We start from the raw sequence: 12,928 nt of genomic DNA on the forward strand, positions 1-12,928 counted from the left end.
ATTACAAATCGCCTCTATCCGGCGAGGGCGCTGAAAGTCATCTGATAAGAGCATAGTAGAAACAAGAACGTATTTACATATACAGTAGATATATGTAAGTATGTATATGTTACGATGTATTTATACATTGGAGGTCGGGCAGGTCGATTACTCACTGGATATGATCGATAAACTTCATTTCAATGTCAGAGGGACCTCGTCCGATGTAATTGCGTTTCATAAAAAGATAACGATTCGTTCATGTTTTTGGCATGTTTTGCAGGTTTTTCGTAACAGAATAACTAACTTGTTGTTTGATAAAATTTCTGATAGATATCGTAAATTTTAATTTACGACTACGTACATCATATTAGTAAACTCTCGCAAATTTACGATCTTTGTAAACTCAGGTTCAACATAACATTTCTATTTCGTGTTATAAGATCGTCTTTTCGACATAATTGCATTACAAGTAGCAGAAGTATGTATATTCGAACAACATTGTACAGTGTAATATGAGAGTTGTTTATTGCAATAGTATCGAGTGGCTGGGAACGACGCAGGCGGCTCTGATTCTTGCAATTAGTACTGTTACCACCTGCGATTCTCGGTGTATAATTTATGTTACGGGGTTGGCAAGTTTTCTCAAGTCAAGAGAATCTGACTTATGTTTGAGAACGAAAAACATATGTTATCCGCCACCAAATGGTTTACACCTTCAGTTGATAGTCTTCTTTTTGTTCATTCTTCAGCTTCAATTTTAGAATTTAATGTCTTCAGAATAATTATAAATACGTATTTTCTGTTCTTCTTCATACAAACCTTATGTATATGTTGGTTTAATGCTCTAAGTATATTTTTATTGGACGAATCTTTACTTTTTCTTTTTATAAGCTCGCTCTGAATAGTCATTTGTCACTTCAATTTATTATCGACTCGAGATTCTTGGAATTTCCATTAGGAAATGTGGAAGCTTTGGTTCTGAATACCATTGTACGGTTTTTATTAATGATAGATAAGAATAAAGTTGTCAATAGGATTTGGGAAATTATTCCTGGAAAACCATCGATGCGTACAAATAGGACAAATGATAAATTAGTACCTTCAAATTTGAAGCCAATATTTGGCATCAATATTCTAATAACGTAACAAAGCCAAATTGGGGACACACAAGGCGACGATTGTTACTGTAACAATGATTTATTACCAAAGGCAGCAGCCCTAGTCAGTAGCTGACGCGAAGAAAGTGGGACACATGCTTGTAAAAATAGATACCGGTTATCGATTGTTTAAAATACTGGGAAATATTTATAATTCAAGCATTCAACTGCAGCTGTAGTTTTAATTTCCATTACGTTGTCTGTCTGTGACAATTTCCTGTATAAATAGGACGAGGAAAACTCATTATGACATGTGTCATCGTAAATTCAGGACAAACAGACGTGAGCAATGCGTGTGCGATATAATTGATTGTAAAATAAATCGTAATAAACGTCTGCAGAGCGTCTGTTGTTATCTTTCATATCTTATCAAGTTTCATTTTAAAGCATGTGAACTTTATTCGGATATTTTTAGTCATTGCTTTTATCTCCTGCCATCTGTTCTTGATCGTGATTATATAATATAAATCAGATCAGAAACTTGTTAAGCCAATCGTAGTAAGGTCTTGAATTACTTCTGCTTGATTTGACGACGCAAGTTTAGTCGAATAGGTAGATAACGTAGTTTGAAATACATGTTTATGAAATATATTGAGATCTAGGTTCCAAAGTCAACCATTTCATTACTTTGTCTCTAATTATCTTCATATTCATTAAGAATGCAATTTTAAACAGATATTATCTTTTAATAAACTTAATAATAAAGATATCACTAAAAGCAAAATAGCTGTGTCATCTCGTGTTGGTTTCTTTTTGCTAAAAGGCATTTGTTATTGTGCATGTGAACGTACATATTCCAAGGAATTCTAATTGGCACTGGAGAATTTCTAAATTAAGCTGTGTTAATTATAAAGTGGAAACAATGCGAAGCTTGTAAGGATAATTTGTAGAATTATCTCCTTGATCTCAGAGTGCAGATCCCGTTGGTAGATTTATTTATATCCAATGGATTCAGCGCACAAGATCAAACGCTCGAATCCATCAGATCTTTAGGTATTACTGGCGTTGATATCTTGTATGGTATTACTGGCGTTGAAAGATGCTATGTTTGTCTTGTGATTTGTAGTTCAAGCTGGTTAGGATTCCTTTTGAATACGATTGGAGACAGGCATTCGAGATGGCGCCTAGATATTTTAGGAGCTATTGTGAATTTTCTGTTTTTGAGTCTTGGATCATAGATGCAAATCTGAGTTGAGTAGGTATGATAAATTTTGGTTAGCTGAAGTAAATAAAAACGTGAGATTATGATGATAGGTCTTCTCTAAACACAAATCTCCAATCTATGAGAAATATGTAACAGGCAAATATTTTCTTCGTTATGCTGGTTTAATGTTTGCATTAATTCCTTTTTAATTGATGTAATTTCTTCGTTGAAAATAGAACATGGTAACCCTATGATATCTATTTATATCAGATCGCCTCGTCCGGTTGTTCACACCGTGTTTACAATTTGGTACAGCGTGTTTAACTACGTGACGTCTCGCTTATTTTTAATTTTCATCGGATTCATCATTCTTCACACCTTTTTTCATTACAAACATTTATTGCTTCATAATAGTGTAGCTTCAATGTTATCTCTGAGATGCTTTTTCGTTTTAGAAATTCTAGGAAGTTTTGGAGTATTGTCCCTGAATCTTCTGTACAAATATCGATTCAATGGATTGTTTTTTTATTATGTTTGATCTCCTTTTTATGATGATATAAGAACTTCGTATTCGTATATGGATATTGTACTAAATTAGGATTAGTGAATCACCTTCCCAGAATTCGATGTGCAGAAAGATGTACGGTCATGCTATTACAGATTGTCCACTTAGTTAAATAACTGCCAGCAATCACTTAGTATGTATTGCAAATTGCATTTTGTTTATCTGATAGCGTACACCGGAAATTGCTGTGTCTCGAGTGTCAGTTCGAAGAATTTATGAGAGATGAATGTTTATATTTGCATGATGATTTCATGGGATGCAAAACGTTTTGTATTGTGAAAAAGTTCTTTTGACTTATACAAAATTAACACGTGGTAATTAATTTGTTTATTGCATAGAATGGTTACCGAAAGTTCTTGCATGCTTGCTTCGAATTATGTATTCTTTAAGAATTTTGGTATTTCCCGCAAAATTGCAATCATACGATGTTTTGGGTATAAGATCAAAAAGTGTTATGCTTTTTATGATATCACGTTGGGAAAACCGAGAGTCACGTTTAACCGTTAATAAATAAAGAATGTTTGAACAAAATCGTGAAACCTTGTCCAAATATCTTCTAAGGTAAATCTCGAAATATATTAAATATTTTGGAAGCTTATGTTTTACAAAAACTTATGTACGAATAAGAAGTCTGTAATGTGTTTTACGAAAAAACCATAGTGAGCCTTGAAAACAAAAATCTACTCATGTTCTCTAAACTTTTTACAACACCTAATTAAAAAAAAGTGGCAAAATAACTCCGTCTCAAAATCTAAACAATATACCTACCGAACTGTGTATAGATTTTTTAGTGAATAGATTTTTTGTTCGCATCTGACAAATTAGAAAAACATTGTCTTAGTACTAAGCTATTTATCAGCAGCTGTGACCTTGAAAATCTGAACCACGTTAGAGACGACATAATTGGTGGCGATTTTTCAAGCACAGAACTAATTATTCTGAGTCAGTATCCGGTTTGAACAATGGTTGAGTCATGGGTACTGTAATAGCTTGGTGTAAACAATGCCCTTTACGAATCGAAGGGATGCTGCAGGTGATCTACCTCTGATTTTGCAAGTTTCTATTGAGTTTGGTAAAAGGTGTGGGGACCAGAACATGTTGATCTTTTGTTATCTGTTATTTAGAAGAAGTTTTGTTATGACTGGGTATTTTCTGAACAAGTTGGTAATTCGTGAGGTATGTTTTTGTATTCGATTGACTGGACGGATTGTAATTATTGTACGACTAGCAATGCGTCGTTGCTTTACTTAGAATTAGCTACAATTAGCGTTATTTTTGTTTAATTTGTCTTTCCCTGATATAAATATTCACACACTGGGCTATGAAATGCAGGAATAACGGCTCTTTAACCTATTACAATTAAAAAAGATACCATCAACAATTTCATTAGATTAACATAGCAACACGTAAGTACGTTATATTGAACTTATTTACATAGCGTCGTTTCTTATACAGCTGTCACAACAGATGCGTCGACGTGACGGTTAAGTTCGTATGTATGTGTGTCTGTACACCACATAATTCATAACATTGGTACATTGTGGGGAGGAATAAAGGACATGTCGATTGAATGTAAATAGACTATATTTGGACTATTTTTTTTTTCTGTGATTTGTCAGATAATAGGATTACATAAATGGTTCCTATTATTGTATAATTATTCACTGAGTATACATATAGAAATACAATATTAGAGACAAATTATTATGAAAAAAAAAATATCACAAAAATATAATAGACAAGATAGTCAAGTGTGCTTGACCGGATTATCTTTTTCATTTCATAATGAAGATTTATTTCTTCAATGAGACTCGTTATCAAATGTGTTTGCAGTTTCTTTCTTTATATTTTTATGACCTACAATCATTCGTGATTCTATTTGACCTAAGTTTTGTTTATATTTATTCGTTTTATTATTTGTTTTCTACCTCTCGATATAAAAAAGCACATGATTTAACTGATTGATCACATGACATGTTATGTAATCTTTTTTAATATGTAATTGCTTTTAAATACAAACCCAATGGACTTTAATAAACATACATTATGAATCATGTATGATACATGATGTATCATAACAAGTCGTGGAAATATTTCAATGCGGTATTTATTTAAGGATTTAACTTTATTTCCTTGTTTTGAGTAGAACTAGTTAGCTGATCTGACTTCTACCGGGTTTAATGATTAACTGTGACAACGAGTTTAGACGTATCGTTCAATACTTTTAAATAAACTTAGTGAAATTTCTTTAGGCGCGAGAATAAAATTTCAAGGTCACGTCACAGCATTACCGTCACGTCATGGAGTAAGGCGACGATTTTATCTTTGAATCGTGCCCAAGAAGTTTAACTTCTGACTAGTGTGTTTTGAAATAGAGTGAGAGATAAAACAGTTTGCAGAGTTAACCGAGTAAAACTTTACTAAAGCCTGGAAATATCTGCTTTCATATTGACGCAATTATTCCCTAGCTACGTATCCACATACATACAACCCATACACCCACTTTCCTCGATACTGTAGTGCTATCATCGACTACAAAATGCGTCGTCGATCCAATTAAAACTACATGTATTCATCATGTATTGAACATTGATGTCGGAAAACAGAGAAGGTTTTTATTTTTTAACATGGAAACATAAAACTTTCACACTTACAAGTGGGTTGATTGTTTATTTAAGCAGAGGTTTTCCATTTTACATACATAATGTGGTTACGTTATTCGAGTAAGATTTCTCGAGTTATCTGTTAGCAATGGTGTGTTTGGAATTCAATGGGTTATTTAGGAGTAAAACTTTCTTTGAAGGCAATTTAAAGTTTCCTATTTTATTATTTATTTGTTATTATGTATTTATATTTACTTACACTTAATCGACATTAAGTGTAAGTTTACATTTGACAATCTATCTATACTAATACTAATTAGTAATCTACACTAATATTATAAAGAGGAAAACTTTGTTTGTTTGTTTGTTTGTTTGATTGATTGTAATGAATAGGCTCATAAACTACTGGACCGATTTTAAAAATTCTTTCACCATTCGAAAGCTACATTATCCACGAGTAACATAGGCTAGGTTTTATCCCGGAAATCCCACGGGAACGGGAACTATGCGGGTTTTTCTTTGAAAACGCGGGCGAAGCCGCAGGCGGAAAGCTAGTTACTAATAATATTATAAAGAGGAAAGGTTTGTATGTATGTATGGTTTTCACGCATAAACTACTGGACCGATTTTGATGAAATTTAGCACAGACAATCTTTAGACCCTGAGAAAGAACATAGGCTACCTTTTATTGCGAAATATGTACCACGGGCGAAGCCGGGGCGGACCGCTAGTTTGATATATGAGCTTTGTAGCTATAGTTACATTTTAAATCATTGTTTATTACTACAAATATTTCCAAAATTTCCACGTTGATTGTTTATGCAAAAACGTTCTTTCTATCCTTTTAGAATCATGACAGCCTTGAAATCCAAATAGACGAAGTAGAACTTCTTTTTATTGACAAAAACCTTAGTAAACTATCTTTTTTCGAACTTACGCGAAACGTCCTGTCCTTATTCAAGTTATTCCTATAGGTACATATAGTTTGATAGCTACAAATACGAAACGAATCGACAATATAATTCGTTTTTACGAAGAGAAGTTCTAAACTAGTTTGCAGTGTCAGGACGAGCTATTATGAGCTAGCTACTAATGATGGCCATTGTCTGGATCCTTGGCCATGTTGGGCAAGTTTTATTGCTTAGTGGTTGTGTTATGTGGATTGCATCGATGGTGGAATGGTGGTTGTGTGGTTATTGTTTTAAGTAACTAAGAAGGGTTTGAATGAATTATGTATTGAGGGATCTACAGACCTATCTAATTAGGGTTTCATTGATGATTTTAAATATAAGTAGGATTAAATATAAGTAGGATAGACGAAAGTGAAGATGGAATAAAATTTAAAGTGTACTGTGTACGTGCTGTGCGTAGAGCCCTTCTATCACTTGACATTCATAAGTCGAATGGGCCAGACGGAATCCCTGCAATAGTTCTGAAAACCTGTGCTCCAGAATTGGCTCCAGTTCTTACGCGTTTGTTTCGATGCTCGTACAACTCCAGTATAGTCCCAAGCACTTGGAAAACCGCCCTTGTACACCCTATACCCAAGAAAGGTACGCGCTCAGACCCCAAAAACTATAGGCCGATCGCGGTTACCTCCTTGCTCTCAAAAGTGATGGAATCCATCATAAATTCCCAGGTGTTACGGTATCTAGAGGATCACCAGTTGTTAAGTGACCATCAGTACGGTTTCCGTCACAGTCGTTCGGCTGGTGATCTTCTGGTGTATCTGACCCATCGATGGGCATCAGCAATTGAGAGTAAGGGGGAAGCCATGGCAGTTAGTTTAGACGTGGCCAAAGCTTTTGACCGGGTGTGGCACAAGGGGCTCCTCTCCAAATTGCCTTCATACGGACTCCCTGAGAGACTTTGCACATGGATCGCCAGCTTTCTCAAGGCACGAAGCATTAAGGTCGTTGTCGACGGATCATGCTCAGAGCCCTTGCCTGTGAATGCTGGTGTTCCACAGGGCTGCGTGCTGTCGCCTACGCTATTCCTTTTACATATCAATGATATGTTACAAATACGTGACATTCATTGTTATGCCGACGATAGCACGGGCGACGCCGCATATACCGGTCTTGCAAATCTCTCTCAGGAGCAAGTGGACGAGCATCGAAAAAAACTTGTGTCTAAAATTGAGAAATCCCTTGAAGAAGTCTCAATATGGGGCCAAAACAATCTTGTACAGTTTAACCCCTCAAAGACACAAGTTTGCGCATTTTCAGCTAAGAAGAAGCCTTTTGCAGTGTTCCCTAAGTTCCAGAATACTCCGCTCAAAGCCACGCCTAGCATCGGAATTCTCGGTGTCGACATTGCGAGCGACGTACAATTTCGCGGTCATTTGGAAGACAAGGCTAAATTAGCCTCAAAGAAACTCGGGGTGCTCGCAAGAGCGAGACAGTACTTCACGCCAGCTCATCGCCTGCTACTTTACAAGGCACAAGTTCGGCCACACATGGAGTACTGTTCTCACTTGTGGGCTGGAGCACCCGAGTATCAATTACTTCCTTTTGACCGCCTTCAGCGTCGTGCCTGCCGCATTGTCGACCTTCCTGAGCTCACCGATCGGCTCGATCCATTGGCTTTAAGGCGTAATGTTGCGTCTCTATGTGTATTTTATCGCATTTACAACGGTGAGTGTTCTGAAGAACTATTTGCACTGATGCCACCTGCAGAGTTCCATCACCGCACTGCTCGGCACAAACAAAAATATCATCGTCACCATCTCGATGCATGGCGTTCGACAACTGTGCGTTTTGCACGGCATTTCCTGCTTAGAACCACACTCTTGTGGAACAAACTACCACCTTCCGTGTTCCCCAACCAATATGACATGGGAAGCTTCAAGAAAAAAGCCTACACCCACCTTAAAAGCCTTCTTCCACCTCAAAACCGGCAATACGTTCCCTAATGCTGTGAAACGTCATGGGCGGCGACTATCACCTACCATCAAGTGGGTCGCCTGCTCCATTGCCGGGGTTGCAATAAAAAAAAAAAAAAAAAAAAAAAAAAACTGTGATCATTTCTACTTCTATTCACTTTGGTATATTTGCAAAAGCAACAACATATATTGATATATCATTTGACTTATCAATTTTATGGCTACTACGTTAACTAATACATGTGTCCAACTACCACTAAACAATAAACATAGCTGTCCGCTGTTCGCGGAGAGCCTGCTCCGGACGCGAGCCGCTTGGAGTGCACCCACCCATCATGCACTCAATTTGTTAAATAAGTTACGTGCTAAATCTGAAATGGACCTGTTTAATGTTAATATTGTATCGTTTGTCTCTAATTGTACCTTATTTTTAAGTCAAACTTTGTAATAATTGTTATCTTTGTGCGTGTTGGTATGTTTTGTACTATAAGTCAAAGATGAATAAATAAATAAATAAATAAATGTGCATTTGCCTGCAATGTGTTATGTGTCACATCTGAAACCGTCATGTTCTTCATGTGCATTTGAATGTGTTGAGTGCTGACTGACCATAGTCTCGTAAGCCTTAAGTTTTCCGTGTTTTGACCCTATTAACGTTCCATGTTGATTGTCCCCAGGCCCGGGCAGTCGGAGCACGGGCACGGTGCGCTGGCGTACGGCGGCAAGCAGGTTGGCGTGGCGCAGGCGCGGCCGGCGGCCCCCTACGCGCCCAACTACCCGCCCACGCCGCTGCGACTGCACCAGACCGGCTATGGCTCCGCACCTTTATACAGGTAACTATTAATAACTGTAGTAACGTTATTAAGCATAGCATTAAGTACGCGGCTTCGCCCGAAGATGGGAATGAGATGTTTCACCGCGCTATAAAGTAGCCTAGATGTCAAAAATCGTATGAAATCGCTCCGACGAGAGTAGACAAACAAACACTCTCATTTGTAAATTTGTAATATTAGCTGTTAGGAAATAATGTATTATATGAACCAATTAGTAACCCCATCTATAATTATCAGCTTAAACTATGTAAATAATGTATTTTTTGGTAGTTAGGTCCGATATATTCAGTCATTCTTCCTGTTACCATTGAAGACGTAACTTGATATATAGTAATTAGGAATAGAATTAATAAGCGGTAATAAGAAAAAGATTCGCGACCTATTGAAGGTTCAATCTGTTCTATCGTAAGCTACGAACGATCGAACCTAGGTTATTTGCATTTGTAGCACACTTCAGAGCGGTCAAGTCGTTGAGAGATACAAGTATCTACTTAAACATTGAGTGGGAAAGTTCCATGTTTGTTCATCAATCATGTCGAATATATTTTATCAAGATTAACCAAAAATGTTGTCACTGCAAAAACGGATACCGAAAAGTCAGGCCATATATATTAATAATCGTCCTTAACAATTGAGTATTTGAATAAAAAAAAAATATTGATTTTTTTTATGTATTTTGAAACTTTATTATTAATAATATTGATATTTAATACAAATAACTTCAAAAAAAATTTTTTCCGTTAATTATAAGCAATTAAAAATTGATGAAATTTAAATTAGAATCACGTGACTACAAACGCGCCATGACTGGTCACCACAGTTGTGACGTCATAATGTTATAGCTATGTATTAACTGCAGTACATAGCGTTTACGGCTATTACACGTGACTAGACAATAATATTGAAAGTTTATTGCTAAAATACGATTTGTTAGTTGGTTCCGAATTAGTTAGTTAGTTACGAAAAAAATAAGAATCATCAAGAATAGATGTTGATATATTTATGATCACCGATTTTTGTCAGGAGTTGCCTTTGTAGTATTCGTACATAATGGTACAAAACGATAACTTTTGAGGTTCGCCATTTTTAATATAAATTTAAGTAATATAATTAACAATTAATATATTTAATATGTAATTTAATAATGACAACAAAATTAAATAGATCAAAACACTGTATTAACACGCTTTTATTAGCTTCACCTGTATGTTTGTATGTAACAGAATCCTTTCGAAGTTTCGACTCGATTTTGACCCACTTAAAACCGACGGATTTTGTTCAAATTTTGAACACTTATCAAGGTCCGATGACAATACAATAATATCATAAATTTATCCTGATAAGGATCGCCAGGATCAGCTTAAAACATATGTTTGTATGTAACCAATTCTCCTTTCGATTCGATTTAGACCCACTATAAACCGACGGATTTAATTTAAATTTTGTATACTTATAAAAACCCGGTAACAATACAATAATTTCATAAATTTACCTTATTATCCTGTTAAGTATTTCAAACTATATTTATTGTTCTATCAACTGCAATGAGTGAAAATTAACATTATGACGTCACACGCGCTTGGGTGACGCTTCGGGAGTTGCCGGCGTGTCTTCGGTACTGGATTCAAAGACTAATTTTTATTTTGAAATAACTTTTGAATTATTGCAAAAAAATAAAAATAAAAACAGTTTTGTTATAAAACTAATATATAATCTTTCCATTTATCACAAAAAAAATTTTAATTCAAATACTCAATTATAAGCGACGGCTGTGACGTAACGCGATCTTTTCATAATAGTCTGGCAATCAGCCAATGGGTAAACTGCACTGGCACTGCGCAGACCGCTGGCACACGTCTGGCACTCCGCCTGGCACTCTCACCGCTACAGGAATAACTGAGATTACCTTTGTGGAGTGCCATAACCTCATAACATGATTGTAGGAGTGATTTACTAATGGGAGTTGTTAATTAGGTCACGGTTAGGATTTTAAAGGAAAAAGTAAGAAATGAAATTCGTTTAGACACTATCGTATCGTATCCGAGTGGCAGGGAGCCGCTGGATGCAGGCCGCCGGTGACCAGTCGTACTGGAAATCCTTGAGGGAGGCCTTTGTCCAGCAGTGGACGTCCCACGGCTTAAACGAACGAACGAACGAACGAACTATCGTATTGGAATGTAGGGGATATAGTATAACCTTACGCTTTTATTAAGAACATAAGATTCCATCAAGATTTATAATAGGAGATAGATAAGATTTATAATACTTATTCGAGATTTGTAATAGGAGATATTATGATGTCGTTAAACTTATTTACATGCGTATAGGCAAACGTACATGATAATATATTAAACTAGATATAAATGACCATGTTGTTTAAACCAGATCAATATTTTTCACCCGATAAATTTATTCTTATGTTTATTCTTCAATAATACAATAATATATGCTTGACCATGACAGTTAACCATGGTTTAAGGCTCCGCCTATAAAGTAGAAATATTTTTAAGCATTACGTCATATTTCTGCGAAGTTACATCACTATAACTAGCATAGTATAACTCAGACATATCGAATTTAAACAGAACCACTCGAATTACGTTTACTTTGTCATATTTATATGTCGATTAAGTAACAACAGGATAGGTTTACAACGCAAAATGTATTTGTTAGTATGGCAAATTTATTTTTTGCGAACGTGTTAGTAAATGGAGGTAAATGGTGATTCTTTTTAATTAAATCATTTATTAAGTATGTACTAGCTTTTTTACATCTTTCTTGATTTCGAATTCGGATATTAAAAATTATGAGTCGTGGTTTATAGCTAAAAATAAGCAAATAGATAGCATGTACTTAATGTATAGAAGAATGAATGAAATGAAAATTTTGAAATTCGTTGCTTGATTAATTAAGCTTCGTAATTTTATTTTTAAGGATACGCGTACCATTTGTAATTGTTATACAAATAATTGGAATACGATAGTGAATTGCGACTGTAACTTAATTTAGAATCTCATAAATAAATATGAATATTTGCAATAGCTATAGCATGGCTCTAACGATGAGTTATCTCAGCAATTTGGCCGATTCCGATCTTAATGACTGGCGTTGGGTAATTAAAGTACAATGCCGCTTTAATGACATTACAAGATATTATCTTGACTGACACCAAAGTTATTAGATACTAGCTTTCCGCCCGCTTTGCCTTATACCTAATAAAAAGTAAAAACTTCCCCTTGAATCACTCTATCTATGTATTAAAAAAAACTGCATCAAAATCTGTTGCGCAGTTTCAAAGATCTAAGCATACGTGATCAGTGGTGGCTCAGTGGTGAGACCTCGGACTTCGAATCGATAAGTCCGGGGTTCGAGACCGGGCGAGCGCGCAGGAAATAAATTGATTTTTCAATTTATCTGCGCATGTTGTAACATCACCACTGCTCGAACGGTGAAGGAAAACATCGTGAGGAAACCGACATGTCGAAGAATCAAAAGTTCGACGATATGTGTCATCCGCCAACCCGCACTTGGCCAGCGTGGTGGATTATGGCCTGTACCCTCATAGGAGGCCCGTGTCCCAGCAGTGGGAACATATATGGGCTGATGATGAAGCATACGTACATTAGGAGTTAGGGCAGACGAGGCAAGCGACAGCTTTAAACTAGTAATGCTTGCTAGTAATGCTGCTTCATAAAAGTGATTACTAAAATGTCGAGTAAAGTCTGGCATAAAAAGTAGGTGGATGAAGTTAGTAATCTGG

General features: G+C 35.9%; 1 protein-coding gene and 1 long non-coding RNA gene across 5 annotated transcripts in view; one reads left to right on the plus strand and one right to left on the minus strand.

Annotated features, from left to right (window-relative positions):
* The window catches only part of LOC149478646 (uncharacterized), a 329,584-nt gene that overhangs the window by 293,674 nt on the left and 22,982 nt on the right, over positions 1-12,928 (minus strand). The window lies entirely within an intron of this gene.
* The window catches only part of Smr (nuclear receptor corepressor smrter), a 140,077-nt gene that overhangs the window by 84,144 nt on the left and 43,005 nt on the right, over positions 1-12,928 (plus strand). For all 4 annotated transcript variants that reach the window (XM_089708628.1, XM_089708627.1, XM_089708624.1 and 1 more), the window contains one exon: positions 9,013-9,168. In XM_089708628.1, coding sequence (XP_089564754.1) covers positions 9,013-9,168 — 156 coding nt within the window. The remainder of the gene's footprint in view (positions 1-9,012; positions 9,169-12,928) is intronic.

Source organism: Colias philodice, chromosome 21 (assembly GCF_061535455.1).
Source record: "Colias philodice isolate Cphi_HAF_F1 chromosome 21, ilColPhil1 Martin Lab GWU primary, whole genome shotgun sequence".
Taxonomy (NCBI): Eukaryota; Metazoa; Arthropoda; class Insecta; order Lepidoptera; family Pieridae; genus Colias; species Colias philodice.